The following is a 15,126-nucleotide window of genomic DNA, read 5'->3' as shown; positions in this document are numbered from 1 at the left end:
TGCTGCCTCAGTCCTTTGTCATGGCTCACCTCCTCTTCTGCCTAAGTTTCTGCCTTAAACATCAGACCGAAAACCTCAGCACAGGAAGGATTTGGGGGGGGACGGTCACTGGATCCTGCCGCCACACTTCCGAGATCAAAGAAGTGAGGGCGTGAGTCTCAGGGTAAATCGGACCCCCCGAGACCACACAGCTGAGAAGAGAATGAGCGAGGAGGGCCTCCCTCGGCTCCCGCCTCTGACAGGGCGAGCCCCACAGCGCTCCCGCAAAGCTGCCGCCGGGTGCCCGCTACCCACCTGAAACGACCGGCAGGACTCCATCTGGCTGTCCGAGAGGGCCAGCGTGCTCTGGACCAGGTTCTGGAGCACCAGGAAGTGGATGTCATCCACGCTGAAAGACAGTGGGGTGGGCGGCAGAGCACGTGAGGCCGCGGGCCACGGGCACTGCTCACTTTGGGTGGATTCAGTTCTCGTTTTCAAAAAGTGCTGCCTCCCATGAAAGTGCTACGAACACCTAGACTATTCATAAACCGAAACAAAACACATGGTGGTTTTTAAGCCTTACTAACTGCTCCATGTTTGCAGGAAAAAATGTTTGAGTCTAGTGGGTAAGTGGTGCCGTAAAACAGGTGTACGTGACAACTGACAAATGTAGTCAGGGCTGAGATTTTTTTCAGTGCACCTACCTACCTACCTATGAGATCAAGAGTAGCACGCTCCACTGACTGGCCCAGCCACGTGCCCCATTTTCATCCAACCTCCAACAAGTTCTTCTCCAAAAAGGAGAGGCTTCTCATTGAAATGTAGAGCTAAAATCAAACTGAATCTTGGTTATCCAACATGAGAAAAACCAGCTGAGCTTTCTAAGCAGAGCTTTGCGTGGAAAGCTCATGGGCTGAGAATTGAAACTCTCTCCTCAACTCACTTTAAGGCTAAGCCACTGCTATGTGAGGCTCGGGTGGGCAAGCTTTTCCCGGAAAGGGCCAGATAATAAATATTTCGGTCTTCGAGGGCTGTGTGGTCTCTGCCATAGTCACTTGACCTGATGTTGCAGGATGAAACCAGCACAGACGACCCACAGAACAGGCTGCGTTCGCACACAACTTCACCTTCAAAGACGGCTGGCAGGCTAGGTCGGGCCCGGGGTGACTCCTGTGCCAGGCCGCAGGCAGCCAGGATCATGGGCTGAGGGAAAGGCACTCAGTACATCAGTACCTACCTATTAAGTTCATCCTCTTTCCTGGTCAGATCCTTTTCGTCTCCAATCGCCAAAACTCGGTATCTGCATAAGGGACGAAAGGAGAGCATGTCAGTGGAACACAGGAGACCTTCGCTGCGCGGATGCTTGCTCAACGTGGCCATTCGCTGGCGACCGTGCTGGAGAAAATGTGAAACTCGTTAACATTCAAACACGTACGTGTCAATTACAATGAGAAAATACCATACTCCACTCGTCAAACGAGCGCGCTGGTAAAAAGAGGGTTGAGAAAATGAGGAGTGTTCATTTATGGACAATTATGAAACAACACGGAAAAGTGCCTATTGGCAGAGAGCCACCGCTAATTGTCAAGGGAAGGGGATCTAAAATCGTGGGCCCATCAGGATTAAAAACAAGCATAAGAAAGATGTCTGGAAGAAAAGATCTCAAAAGAGGGAGTAGCTGTATCAGATAGCAGGCTATGTCCCCATCTGTGTTTCTGAGCTTCGAGTAATGTTGTTTGTGTTCCTACCAAGCAAACAAATACAAGAAGAGAAGTCCAATGTGCCAGCCATTGCATTTCAGAGCCAGGAAATTCAACGTAAGACAAAATCGCAGAACTCACTTAAAAAAAATAATGGCTGTTCATTTGCAAGACATTTCTTTGGCTTCTATAATTCTAAAGTCAAAATTTGTCTTGGCAACAGTAAATTCTTCCTAAAATTTAGTTAACAGGAAATGAGAACTGGTTTCAGTCAAAGTATTTGGATCCATTTTCTTTTTTGCCTGTCCTGCCAGAATGCTCCAGATCAAATTTAGTGTTAAACTGTTACAACTGGGCGGGACTTCTTCCTTCCTCCAGATGGTTCATGAACTCTCCTTTAAAAAATAAAAAGGCTTTATTTTAACCGTATTTTTTTTATAACTAAAAGTTGCCTCGTAAATTTACTGAAAATATGCGGGCCATTTGAAACACCTTTAAGACTGAACATAAACCATGCCCTTTGAGAGTTCTGGGGAACTCTGCAAAAACGAGCCCCAAACACAAGAGAAGGTACTGATGTCAACTCTGAAAACAACTACAAATCGCTCGCTGGCATACGCGGGCACCACGTAAATTGTCTGTTGGACGGATGGAAGATCGAGATCTCCGGATGAAGCTGTTGGGGCTAAATGCAACCATGTCCTAGGGTTCCCAAACGGGAACCAACAGATGAACGTCCTCTCTACAGGAAGAAATTCAGACATCTAGTGGCCTGAGGGACCGCCTCGATGGGGCTGGTAAGAAGGGATTCACAGGTGAATTAGGCAGTGGCAACAGGCCTGGATCACAGAACTCAAGACTCAAACATTTCACGGGTTCCGTGCTTGGACCCAAGTATGTTCTCCAGGCGCCCAGCGGCCGAGCTGGAAAGAGCTGGGGGCTCTGGAATCAGGCCCACCGCGGAAGTTCAAACCCTGGCCCTGTGGGTCACAAGCGCTGCCGCCTCGGGAGGGCTACTTCTATCCTGGAGTGTCCTCCTAGGTCAAGTGAGCAATCTTAGTAAAAGCACACCCGGTGCGCGGGGAAGCCCGGATTAAGTCAGCAGCAGGGCCTCTGTGGGAGAAGGAATGGGGGCGCCCGGTGGGGTGCTGGGGTTGGCACTGGCCTCTCCTTTTTCAAGTCGCCCACGAGAGGAGGCGAGCTGGTTCAGAGTCAGGGGACACAGCCAGGTCAGCTGCAAGGCCGTGGAACTGCTGACCAGGGGAGACGCCCGTGGCTGGTGACTCTTCCTCTTGCCCCGTAAGAGTCACACAGAAACTTGCCAGAAGAACCTTACCTGGCAAACAGCTCCTGGAGTGTGTCTGGGGTTTCAAGATTAGGATTCTTCAGGGCTGAGCTGAACTTCTCCTTGAGCTTCTCCACAAACTCTTTGTACTCATTGGCACAAACCTTTCAAGATGAGAGAATGAGATTAAGCCGTTTCTCTCCCTGAAGGGAGGTTTTGCTGATACGTCAAGGGAAATCTTGTCACAAATTCCCAGCAGCGACCCCCCGGAAATGTGGACAGAGAACCGTAACCTCCTCTGCCTTCCTGCCTCTTGAGCCTGATGAATCCACCTGGGAAGGTGACAGACGCCACTGGGCCCAGGGATTTCGGTCAAGGAACACGCTGCCAGCCCTCACTCCTGCACTGCCAGCTCTGACCCAGGCCCCAGGCCCCAGGAAGGCCCAAGTGTGTCCCACACTATCCCTGCAGCCTCCCACGGTTGCGCGCCACCTATCAGCAGGCCCGGCCCGTGCTCCCCTGCCGCCTCCCCCTTCCCAGCTCTGTTCCTCCCTGGCTCACCCTGAGCACAGCGGCCTCGGCCTCCTCCTCCTCCCCTCCCACCCTCAACTGTGGACCCCAAATGGCTCCCTCCCTCCCTGCGCTGCCCCCAGCCCAGTCCAGACTAGGGCACAGATCACTCTCCCCGCTGCCTCCCCTCTAATCCGTCCCACAGGGGGCAAGCTGTCCCACGCTGCAGGAGGAGGGCGTGCTCCTGCCCCACTGCGGCCCCCTCCCCAGCACCCTGTTCCCCCTTCCTTTGCTGCCTCTGCCTCAGTGGGTCCCTCATCTTTGGAGTCTAGGCTAAGTGCTAACACCTTCGGAAGCCCTCTGCAGTAGATGCTGCTGGCAGCCCATTTCCGGGGCCCCGTTCGTTCTCAGCCTGGAGCCAGCCCCGATCTGATTTGCCCAGCCTCCCAGGAGGAGTCAAGATGAATCTAAACCAATGACAGCAACCTCAGGGGCCTCTGGGCAAGGCTGGCCCCTCCCTGATCCCAGGGTCCAGTGCCACCCTCTCCCCATCCTTCCTGCCCTGGGATTCTGGGATGAGGACGGAGCTCCACCTGTCAGGGGGCAACCACGAGGTGGCCAGTATGAGGATGAACACTGACCATTAGGGACCAGGAGCCAGTGACAGACTGAACGTGGGGCCTTAATGACATCTCTGCTTTGCTGTGCCCGCACAGGGCTGCCCTCTTCTGAGGTGCTGGGCACGTGGGAGAAACAGCTGGAAGCCCCGTGGGGTTGTTGTGTTCTGTCATCTGCACCAAAAGCACTCAGTACTCCCTGTGCGACCTCAGCGGGCCTGGGCTTTCCCCTCGGGTGACTGCACTGCTCTGAAGAGTCACTTCTCTGCCTGTCCACTGCCCTGGGCTCCCCGAGAAGGGCTGGGTCTCTGCTGTGACCGGCCTCGCCTGGCGCCAGGCCTGACGCACGTGCACAGAGCCCGGCGCTGGCTCGGCGAGCGGGGGATGAGGAGACTCTGAGCCACAGGGCAGGGAATCTGGGTCTGGAAAGATGGCTTCACTCCTGTCAGCCGCCGGCCCAGCCCGCCCACAAAGTATCCAGAAAACTCAGGCCCCGTCCTGTCTGCTAACTTTCCAGGGAGTCCAGCGGTTTGGACGTTCCGAAGAGCGGCCCTGTTTTCTTAACGAAACAGGCCCAACTGCAAAGTGGCGTGTCAGATTCTAACCACCTCTGAGAACCGGTGCTAGAGCCACATCAAACGGGGGCCAAAGCCACAGAACGAAGGAGCCGATCTCCCAGACGCGTGGGAGAAACATCCACGTTGTAAGGCCAGCGGAGGCGCTGCGGGACCCACAGGACCAGACGGGAACCCAGAGACCCCTGCCCTCAGGGCAGGCTGAGCCTGATGACCCAGGGGGGCCTACCTTTGGGTCTTCGTAGTCGCCCTTTCGATTCATGAAGTCCCCGACAAGTGCTTTATCCTGGTACACCTCGGCCAGGCAAACCCTGCAGGGAGGGAGGACGGCCGTGAGGTCTGGCTTGAGGTCTGTGTTCAGAGTTGCCGGAAGGCTCCTGTTCTAACACATCTGGCCTTGGCTAAACACAGAGTACGATTTCCTTATACCTGCTGGGTGATGACGGCTCTTAACAGTGCAGGATTTGGGGTCAGCCAACCCCGAGTCAAGTCAGGTCTGTGGCCGCCCACACGTCACACGCTCGGCCTCTCCGAGCTTCCGTCCTCCACTTATAAACTGAGAACAGGGACTCCCGCCTGTCTGCCCTCACAGGCATCTGGCCAGGACCAAATGAGATGTCCTATGTGAAGATGTGCTCTAAATGTTAAACTATCACACAGGCCCTGGTGTCACTACGGGAAAGAGCTCTCATCTCCAAAAGCGCTCTCTGTCCGCTACACATCTTTGTCTCTCCGCAACGTAAGGAGAGTCTGACCTGCCCACTAAGAAGCGCGGGCAAAGGCAACCCGTGTTTGCAGGGCTGCTATGAGCCGGGCACTTGCACCTCCACAAAGAGCTTGCAAGGTGGAGGCTGTCATTCCATCCTAGAGCTCGGTGAGGTGTCGGGGCCCCACGGTCACCTGCCTGCCGAGGGCCGGGGCGGGTGGGCCAGGGGTGGCTAACATTGGCTGTATCGTTCTGTTCGCAGGTGAGGGCACAGCCCCCAAGTGGATACACGTCTCGTGCCGGGTCCTGCGGCTCTGGGCCGCAGCCCTTCGTGTCCCCCTCGCCCAGCAGCCGCTGCGGGACAAGCGGAGAAGCATCAGGCAGGGGCCAGGAAGCCCAAGTTCCAGAACTCACTCCACTGCCAACGCACTATCACCCTGGCTGACTTGCATCCTCTCTCTGGGGCTGTTCCCACTCTGAAAAAAGAGGGGTTTGGAGCAGGTGACCACAGCCCTTCTAGAAAAGTCTAAGATTCTCCACATAGGGCCAAGTGGCTCCCCACAGGAAGGGCCCTCGTGCGCTGGCCCCTGCGTGTGTGGTTGTCACGGTCGGGGGTGGGGCGCCGCTGGCATCTAGTGGGTGGAGGCGGGGCTTCTACTGAACATGCTACAGTGCACAGGACGGCCCCACAACAAACAATGACCTGGCCCCAAATGTCAGTCGTGCTGAGGGTGAGCAACTGGTCGCAGTGGTTTACTCCACAATCCACGGCTGGGCTGTCTCCCTCTACAACCCAGCGGATGGCAGGCAGCCCACGGCTCAGAGTCAACCCGAGCCACGCTCTCCTGCCGACCCAGGGCACGAACAACCAGTCGGTGGGAGCAGTCCTTCCCAACCCTGCCACGTGCCCCCTCCCGGCCCCGCTCTCGTGCTGGCGGCAACGCTCGGGCCCCCCTGCGCACAGCCCGGACGCCCGCTGGTCCTCCCCACTCGAGCCCACGCCTGTGGCGGGGGCTGACAGGGCGGGCGACAGCGCCGTGCCCTGGCCGTGGGAGGAAGGCCTGGGGGGGCAGCCTCACTGGCAACCGACAAGCCACAACGAGGACGCTTTGCGGCCCCCGGCCAGCCGCCACCACTACGCGGACCCAGCCCTCTAGGGGAACGCCGAGGACGTGCTGAGGACGTAATGGGGACAGTGCTCTTGGGTCCGATGGCTCCGGTCCTGCCCCGCTTCTTCCTGGAGGGAGCTATGTGACGGGCCCTGACATCCAGAACCGCCCTGAGCGCTGAAGACAGTGGCGAAACTCAGCAGACGCCTCTGCCTGACCACGCGCCACTGGCGGGATGCATTCAGTAAGCCGCCCAGCCTGACTGGCCTCCGTGTCCTCATGGGTAGTGAAGGAGAACAGCACGTACGTCACAAGGCTGTCCTGAAGCGTGTAAGACCCCGGATACGGAAAACGGCCCAGAGGCAGGCCGAGCCCTTGAAAACTCACGAGCGGTTTCACCCACAGGCCCCAACACTCGGGCTACGGGCGAGCTGTTGCACACGCACCACTCTCTCTGGATTTCAGGGCGGACTCTTGGGCAAACGAGATGCAAGGAAAGTAAAGAACGAACTAGAAGCTCGGGAGTAACTGTGGCCCCAACTTATGGAAGTTCAAACACGGCTTACTTATAGTTCAGATAGGCCTGGGGGTTTCGGACTATGTAGCGAGCTCTTCGTCCGACCGAATGGGAGGTTTTATCCAGAGACTCTTCAAAGGTAGAGTGCAAAATGTCCCGCACAACTTGCCAGGGGACAAATGGGCCCTTCACCTGGAACACACACAAGCCAAGAAGGAAAATCAGTATCCCCAGAGCCCGCGTTATGGGTCACGATCACGAAGGACGGGGGAAGGTATGTTCTGCGGCGCCTCCTTCCTCAGCGGACACTTAAAGCCGGCCCCTCCCGGCTTTACTTGGATCACATTTACGGAGCACTGACGGTGCGCCTGGCACGAGTGAGGTGCTGGGCAGAGAAGAATAAGCCAAATCCTCAACAACTGGTGGGGAAGAGTGTTCCGGCAAGTAACAGGTACTCGGAGGGCACAGGGTAATGCTGTCTGGAAGGGCAGCATGTTAGGGAAGGTTATGCCAAACATGTGTCAGCTGGGCGGTTCTCGAGGTTTAAGAGCACATCGCGTACGCTCAGAAACATTCTGTGCGTTAGTAGAAACAGAAGCACTGAATTAGCTTCACCATCAGAGACTCAGGAGAACATCTCTGCCAAAAACATGCAGGAAAGGAGCACCAAGACAGGGAAGGGGCTTGATCACGAGGTTATTTTCCGAAAGCCCCCAGAATGAGGTGGCCCAAGAATGTGGTGTGTATTTAAGCAGATGAGGGGAGGGTCTGCTGCCCCAGAACCAAGCAGGGCTCTCCTGGTCCCACCCGGCTGCAAGGAGGGTGGGTGGAGGCAGGCACATCTCTCCGCTATCAGAGGCGAGGAACAGAGACCAGGGATGGCAGCCTGTCACCTCCAGCTTGTTCCCTGGAGGAAGAACTGGGCTGGAACTTAGGAGGGAATGGGGGTGCGAGCATCTGGAGAAGTGGTCGAGAAAAGGGATCCAGCAGGCCTGACGCAGAGGGCATTCTGGGCACGGGACCTCCGCCAGGGCTTCTCTTGGCTGATGCGCCCGAGGACAGGGCACGCAACCTGGGCACCGAGGAAGCCGGTGGTGTTACTACCTGGAGGAGGCCCTGGACTACACGGTGGCAGAGCCCATCCTCTGGCGGCTTCTGTGAACCAGCCGGCCTGGACGTTCGCCTACCTGGATGGCTCTCCCCATGCCCTGCTGCAAACTCAGAAGATCAGAGCCGGGCAAAGAGGCAGGAATAGTCAGACTAGGAGTCAGTGAGGCTACTCTGGGGAACATGGTGAGAAGGGGAGCTCTGGCTCGGGCTGGGGAACCTTCTTGGAGGCAGTGACATCAGAGGAAAGGGGAAGAATTTGCTCGATGGGAAGCCCCTCCCCAGCTGCCGGGGTTCAAGGACACAGACCGGGAGGAAGACGTGAGTGTGGGGGACTGGCACGGAAGGCAGGGACTGAGCCGTGACGAAGCCGGGGAGCCAGGCTGAGGCCACCATCACCATCCCACACGGATTCGGGGAACGACGACCCAGTGGTTACCGTGTGGTGAGCACCGTGCTAGGGGCTGTGGCTACAAAACAAATGGGCAGTCTCCCTGCCTTGAGCAGCAGCCACTCCCGCAAGCCAAGAGGGGCCAGAAGCAACAGAAGCAGCGTGAAAAGTCCACGTGTGAAGGACACGGTAAGAACGCGGTAATTACTTCCAATTGGCAGGATCGATGAAGCCTCTCCAGAGATGATAAGCAGTTATGAAAGAAAAATAGGAGTTTTCCAGGCAGGTGAGGGCAGGAGAAGGGGAGCAGAAAGTGTTAGGTTCCCAGTGAAGAGAGTAAGAACAGCGCCGAGCTGTTTAGCCTGCAGGTAGGCAAAGATCTATGTGTGTTAGCCGAAGGCTGGAAAGAAATGAGCAAGGCCGGGAATATTCATCTGTGGGATTCTGGGAAACGTTTTTCCTGGTGGCCAAGCAAAACAGTTGAGCGTCCCAGGGGCCTTGAGTGTCTGTGTGCGGCCACATAGGGAACAGAGCTCCCCACGAGAGGGAAAGCGAGGCGGCAGGCCAGGGAGGGGCAGGGGCCTGTGGCCCGGGGGCCCGGGGGCCAAATACCTTGGCATTGAGGACGTTGCTGGCGATCCGGCAGAGCATGAGCAGCCCGTCCTCCTGCATGGACCACGTGACGCGCAGCCGGGTCATCCTCTGCAGCGCGCTCTGGTCGGCCTCATCGTGGTAACGCAGCCTCCTGTTTTTCTCTTTGGGGGACTCTTCTAAGAATATCAGGGGGAGAAGAGAGGGAGCTTCTAACAGCCGGATTGGAGCTGGCACTCTGGAGGGGAAGGGCCCCTACTCGGCTAGTGAGATCTGACCAAGGCTATCAGCTACCAGAATCCCATTGTGTCAGAAACCATAGAAACTAACCGCAAAAGACTCGGGCCTTGACAGATAGATACTTTAACCGCTTCTATCATTTTCTCTCTGGTCAAATTTCATTGTGACAAGCTGGGCAGCCTGAACGCAGCCCATGTCGCATCCCTCCCACCGCGGTGGTAGGCACTTTGAGGGCTGGAGCATGCGCAGGGCCCCCACCATTCTCCCGCTTGGCGACCTCTGAGATGCTGGGCACACTCCGGGGCACCATGGAGACAACAAGGCGCATCCTTCAGGGCTGCCGTGAGGACTGAACCAGACTGAGTATAAAATACCCCGTGCGGTGCCAGTCACCAACATTATGGAGTATTTACTGTATGCCAAGCACTGGTTTAAGCTGTTTACATATTAACAACCCATAATCAAAATGCTACTTTGCATCAACTCTATAAGGAGGCAATTATAATCCCCATTTCGTAGCTGAGGACTCTGAAACACGGTGAGACACGGCAATTTGCCCAAAGTCGCACAGCCCAGTCAGTAGCAGACAGAGGGTCTGAACCGTGAGCTCTTACCCACCAGGTTCTCTCAACATCTCCTCCCCTCGGGATAGACTCATGGCAGTTTGACAAGGTAAACACCATATGCTGCTGCTAATTCCAAGAGACTGTTTGTTTAGGACGTTTCTTCCAAATTAAGGCAGAAGAAAAGTAGGGTGAGAACATTTGGGATTCCACGGGACACCACCACCGGATTTTGCCTTGTGATGAATTCAGGTCTTTGTGAGCCAAACTGACCCCATGCCTATCTGGATAGGCTGAGCTGAAGTTGGGGGGGGGGGGGGGGCGCGGGGCTTTCCAACGGACACAAGCCTATTTGTTATAAACAGCAGCCAAGTAAACCACTGAAAACAGGTTCCCATTTAAACATTCTGTTCTCATCGGAAAATGGTATAGCTATCAGATCGTTGTTACGACACACAGACCACTTAGATGATGTAAAAATGAACGAAAACACAGGCACCCATCTCCTCACTGTCCTCCTGCTGTCTTTCGCTATAATACTTGCCCAGGGGAAGGATCCAAAACAGCAGTCTAAGACACACCCAGGGGGCTCACGAGACTGGAAGAGATTCCGCAGGCCTGGCCTGACCGACTCCCACCTTTCCTCTGAGTTAAAAACACAACGTGACTTTTGAACCTTGCCCCGATTGATATAATGCAAGTATCAAAAGCCAAACCAAAAGAATAATAGGATTTTGGCTGGTTGAGATGAGGATTTCTGCTAATGATTTTTGCTAAGGATTTTTCAGTTGAGATGAAGTTAGAAAATTGAACTGAGGGGCGTTACAAAGCTGAAAGACCCTATAAGACATAAAGACAGAGGAAGCATGTAAGAAGCTTGAGGATCTCTCAGTCTGCCAGCTCGATGTGGAGGACGAGACGGCGACCGTGCACAGTCAGCCCTACAAACAGAGGGAGAAGAGAAGCCCGGGTCTGGGGGCAGAGCTCAGCCCCGGCCGCAGTGAGACTGCAGTCCGCCTCTGAGCCGGAACGTACAAAGACAAGGCCTAGCCGACGCGAGCGACCATCACGGGACCTTTTTTCTTTTTCTTGATCTTCTTTCCGGGGTCTTTCTTCAGCCGTTTCCGCTTCTGGCTTTTCCCACCCCTCACTCTCCAGTTCCGGTCCAGTGTGGGCTCTCGGTCCATCTCGAACTGCTCTTCCCTGTCGGTGCAGAGCTCAGATCCTGCTCTGGCTTCCCCCCAGATATTCAACCTGCCACTGCCTGGAAATAAGCACAGGAGGTGAGCATTTCAGGATGAGCCCCGTGAAGGCCAGAAGCCGAATGGAACGTGTGGTAGGTAGTCACGTGGCCTGGGCCGGTCCCGTGTCTGTTTCCAAGGTGAACCCCCAGCTCACGTACCTCCAGCACTGAGTGGCAACGGGCGCCTGGACAGAAACGTCTGGAGTCTCACCATGAGCCCATTTTCAGATGCAGTGTTCTCCTAAAAGACAAGCGCATCACTGGAAAGAAGCAGGGGCGTCCCTGAATCCCCAGGGAGCCAGAGCGTCACATGCACTGAGGTGTACTGGTCTCTGCCAGAGAGGTGAGGGCGGCTGTGCAGCTGCGTTCCAGAAGCCGTCGGGCTGCCCCTGGGGCTGGGCTTCCCCTGGGCAGCCACTTGCTTCTTGCACACATGCTCCCTCATGTATGACCTGTGTCTCATGGACTTTCTGTTCCTTCTTTAAAAAGGAATACCTGTCCGTGTGACAGAATCAGTTAGAATCCGTTGAAAAAAACAAAAAACAAAACAAACAACAACACTGGCCAGGCAGGTATTTCAAGGGCCTGATGTGCCTTCAATACATACGGATATAAGTACTTGTGCCTCTGGTCAACTTTGGTTTTACCAAATCAGAAACAGCGAGCCGGGAAAGGGCAGGCGGGGTGGGCAGCTGCGGCAGCGGCCGGGGAGTGGCCCGGGGAGGCGTGTTCCCCGTACCCCCCGAAGCCCACCTTCTTGGCCTTGTTGATGATGTAGCTGGTCCAGATCCAGTTACGCTTTAGGTGCCCGTAGAAACTAGAATCGAGCCCGGCGGCTCCCAGCCCGTCCCCGGGGATCGAGCCTTCGTCCACGACCTCACGGCTCCCCCTGAGAGGTGGGAAGTAAACGGAAAGAGAGACCTTCTTGGGAACTGAAAAGAGAGCCCGCGACACGGTGGAGGTATTTTTCCTAACTACCTTTTACCTTCTCGGTAACACGTGACAGAAGGGAAACGCTTGCCCGACCCCAGAATTTTACGTAAATTTCCCAACTTCTGAACTGTGGCAACCAAGTTTGTTCTGTTTTAACAGTATGTGGGCCAAGGGCTGGCCGGGGCCAGAGGGGCCTCTGCACCAGAGACGTGGGCGCTCCCGGCCTGACCTGTGTGGCCGGACACCCAGGAGCTGGAGCCTGTGGGACTGCACTTGGGGGCGGGGGGGGGGGGGGGGGGTGCGGGGACGCACGTGCTGTACTCCATCAGGGCACACTTGCGCTCCAGATTGTGTTTGTCGATGGCGCTCTCCTGCTCCTTCTGCAGACTGCCCTCCTCATCAGTGCCCTCATCCTGGGTGCCGTTCTTCCTGATGCGCGGGTAGCGCACCACACCTGAGAGAGCAAACGCAAGCTTCCCTGGGGACCGTGTCCTGCCGTGGCTCCGGCAGGCCGCCTCGCAGCCGCGGGCAAAAGATTCCCTTCCTGTGACTCCGCTCACCACCGCGGGACAGGCTCTGAAACCGGTAGACCCTCTTCGTACAAATGCGTTATCATAGATGTCAGGGGGTCAAACACTGGGGTGTGAACCCGAGTAAAGGATTTGTACTCTGGCTGAACTCCACGAGGGAGGGAAGGCGAGCTGGCAACAGGAGAGGCCAACGGCCGTGGGGGGATCGCGAGCAGAGGAGCCCTGGGGCCTCCTTCCTCAGGGAAAGCCTACGGAGCTCCCGTGTGCCAGCCCGGAGGAGGCGGTAAGCAAAAATGATGCACTTGGCAGGGGCCGTGGAGTCGGGTTCAGCAGGGATCTGGGCAGATAGCTCAGTGCAGTGTCCCTGGGCCAGGTGGGGTCTGGAGGACAGCCAGATGTTCTCTGAGTGTCCAGGAGCTGCATTAACACAGTTGAGAAATAGCGTTCTGTAAAGGCACAATAAAGAAAACTGTGTTTCTTGCAAGAAAACAAACCGCTACGAACTGTTGCTTGAGTAAGGCAAAGGAAGATTCTGGTGATTTGCACACTACCAAAGACGGTCTTCCAACACGCTCGACTGGAGACATTGGTCTGGGTGGGGGCGGGGGGCTGCGGGGGAGCCCATGCCCCACACTGCTCGCTGGTGTTTACATAAGACACGGGGTTCAAGCTCTGCTTCAGCCCATAATTTGTTGGTGGTGGTGTTCCTGGCTTAGAAATGAAGAGGTCAACCTCAGAGAGGTCTTCAAGGGAGCTCAAGGTCACGCATGTGAATGGCTGGTTAAGTCTAGGAGGACTTAAGGCAATGCTTCTCCTGTGCGCCACCTCGCTGTGAGTTTGAAATGCAGATTTAGGCCATCCCCACACCTGCTGAATCCAAAGCTCTGGACAGGGCCTGGTAATCTGCATTTTAACAGTCTCTCCCAGTGAATCTGTTTGGTGATACCCATACCCATGCTTGGTGAGCCCTTGCTCTGCAGGAGGCTCATGTCTTATTATATGGTACTTTCCCCTTAGTCCTTGGGGCAGAACCTCCTTGAGTGGTTTTTTTTAAATTTTTTTTTTTAACATTTATTTATTTTTCATACAGAGACAGAGCATGAAGCAGAGGAGGGGCAGAGAGAGAGGGAGACACAGAATCCGAAGCAGGCTCCAGGCTGTCAGCACAGAGCCCGACGCGGGGCTCGAACTCACCAGCCGCGAGATCATGACCTGAGCTGAAGTCGGACGCTTAACCGACTGAGCCACCCAGGCGCCCCTCCTCAAGTGTTTGTTAAACGAAGGGACAATCGGTGCCTGGTTAATGGACTCTAAGCCTCCCCTATTTCTGCTCATGAACACTAAAAGGGATGGAAATTCACCAGTTGTCAAGCCTCAACAACTCTGGTGCAAATAACATACCGGTTCACAAATTTTTATCTGGGTATAAAATGCAGAGGAATTAGGGCACTCTAAAAATCTGAAATGGTAAAAGCTTAGCTTACTGAATGCCAGAGGATTCTATGAAACACACGAGTTCTAAAACCTGTCTGGACCCATTACATCAAAGGTTCTCACTGCAAGGGTTCATCACCCTGCCAACAGTAAACAAATCTACCAAACACAAGCGTGCAGTGTGGGGCATGGGCTCCCCCGCAGCCCCTCGCCCCCATCCAGACCTGGGCCTCCGGCTTTCCAAGAAGTGAGGTGCAATGGTGACCTTTCGGCTCTGTGACAGGAGCAAGGGAAGAGGGCTCCCCTCCCAGGTTCAGACCGGACATGGCAGCCCTTCCTCCTAGTAGAGGTGGCACGAAGAGACCAGGTGGAAACTGGCTTGGAGGAAAGAGCACTGGTCTACGGCCTTGCACAAAGCCTCCATCTAGTCAACCAACATTCACGGCACGTCGACCGTGCACCAGGCACTTTGAGACACCGTGGGGATGGAAGCCAAATCTCCTGTGCGCAAGGAATCCTCAGAAAGAGCAGCTGACAGCATAAAGGTGCTGAAAAGCCTTCCTCAAAGAGACGATGCTTGATGCACGAGTGGTCACTGCCAGGTGAACACAGGTCAAGGGACATGGCAGGGATAGGAAGGAGACACAAGCAAAGGCCTGACCCCCAAACCCGACTCATCCGACCTGCTGGCCCAATCTGTTCAGTTCTTCCTCCAAAACACCTGCCAAGCTGCCCCCCTCCTTCACTGTCACCAGTGGACATCTCTCTGGGACAGGAGTCACGGCCCTGTTTCTACTCTCGGGCTCCTCCGTCCGTTCCCCACCCAGCAGCCAGAGTGAGCTTTGAAAAATGGAAGAGATCTTGTCACTTCTTGCCTACAACTATCCAGCGGCTTCTTCCTGCTCTTAGAATAAACCCGAACCCCGTACCAAGTCCTACAGGGCCCCCAGAGTCCTGACTCCTCCCTGCTTCTCCAATGGCAGCTGCCACTCTCCTCCCCGCCCTCACCAGCCTCTTGCTTCTCCCAATGATGCACGTGACGTTCCCACGCCTGTACTGCTCTTCCCCGGCTCTGGGCTCGGCCTCAGCCTTCAGA

The 15,126-nt window shown here is 55.6% G+C and overlaps 1 protein-coding gene across 3 annotated transcripts in view; it reads right to left on the bottom strand.

Annotated features, from left to right (window-relative positions):
* Positions 1 to 15,126, bottom strand: part of GTF3C1 (general transcription factor IIIC subunit 1) — a 74,679-nt gene that overhangs the window by 11,867 nt on the left and 47,686 nt on the right. For all 3 annotated transcript variants that reach the window (XM_042921055.1, XM_042921054.1, XM_042921056.1), the window contains 10 exons: positions 12,379 to 12,520; positions 11,887 to 12,022; positions 11,293 to 11,374; positions 10,966 to 11,154; positions 9,109 to 9,266; positions 7,048 to 7,190; positions 4,896 to 4,977; positions 3,016 to 3,128; positions 1,217 to 1,279; positions 295 to 388 (listed from right to left, as the gene is read on the bottom strand). In XM_042921055.1, coding sequence (XP_042776989.1) covers positions 295 to 388; positions 1,217 to 1,279; positions 3,016 to 3,128; positions 4,896 to 4,977; positions 7,048 to 7,190; positions 9,109 to 9,266; positions 10,966 to 11,154; positions 11,293 to 11,374; positions 11,887 to 12,022; positions 12,379 to 12,520 — 1,202 coding nt within the window. The remainder of the gene's footprint in view (positions 1 to 294; positions 389 to 1,216; positions 1,280 to 3,015; positions 3,129 to 4,895; positions 4,978 to 7,047; positions 7,191 to 9,108; positions 9,267 to 10,965; positions 11,155 to 11,292; positions 11,375 to 11,886; positions 12,023 to 12,378; positions 12,521 to 15,126) is intronic.

The sequence above is a fragment of the Panthera leo genome, chromosome E3, assembly GCF_018350215.1.
Source record: "Panthera leo isolate Ple1 chromosome E3, P.leo_Ple1_pat1.1, whole genome shotgun sequence".
Taxonomy (NCBI): domain Eukaryota; kingdom Metazoa; phylum Chordata; class Mammalia; order Carnivora; family Felidae; genus Panthera; species Panthera leo.
Note: the sequence above shows the minus strand (reverse complement) of the source record. Positions and strands in the feature narration are given on the sequence as shown.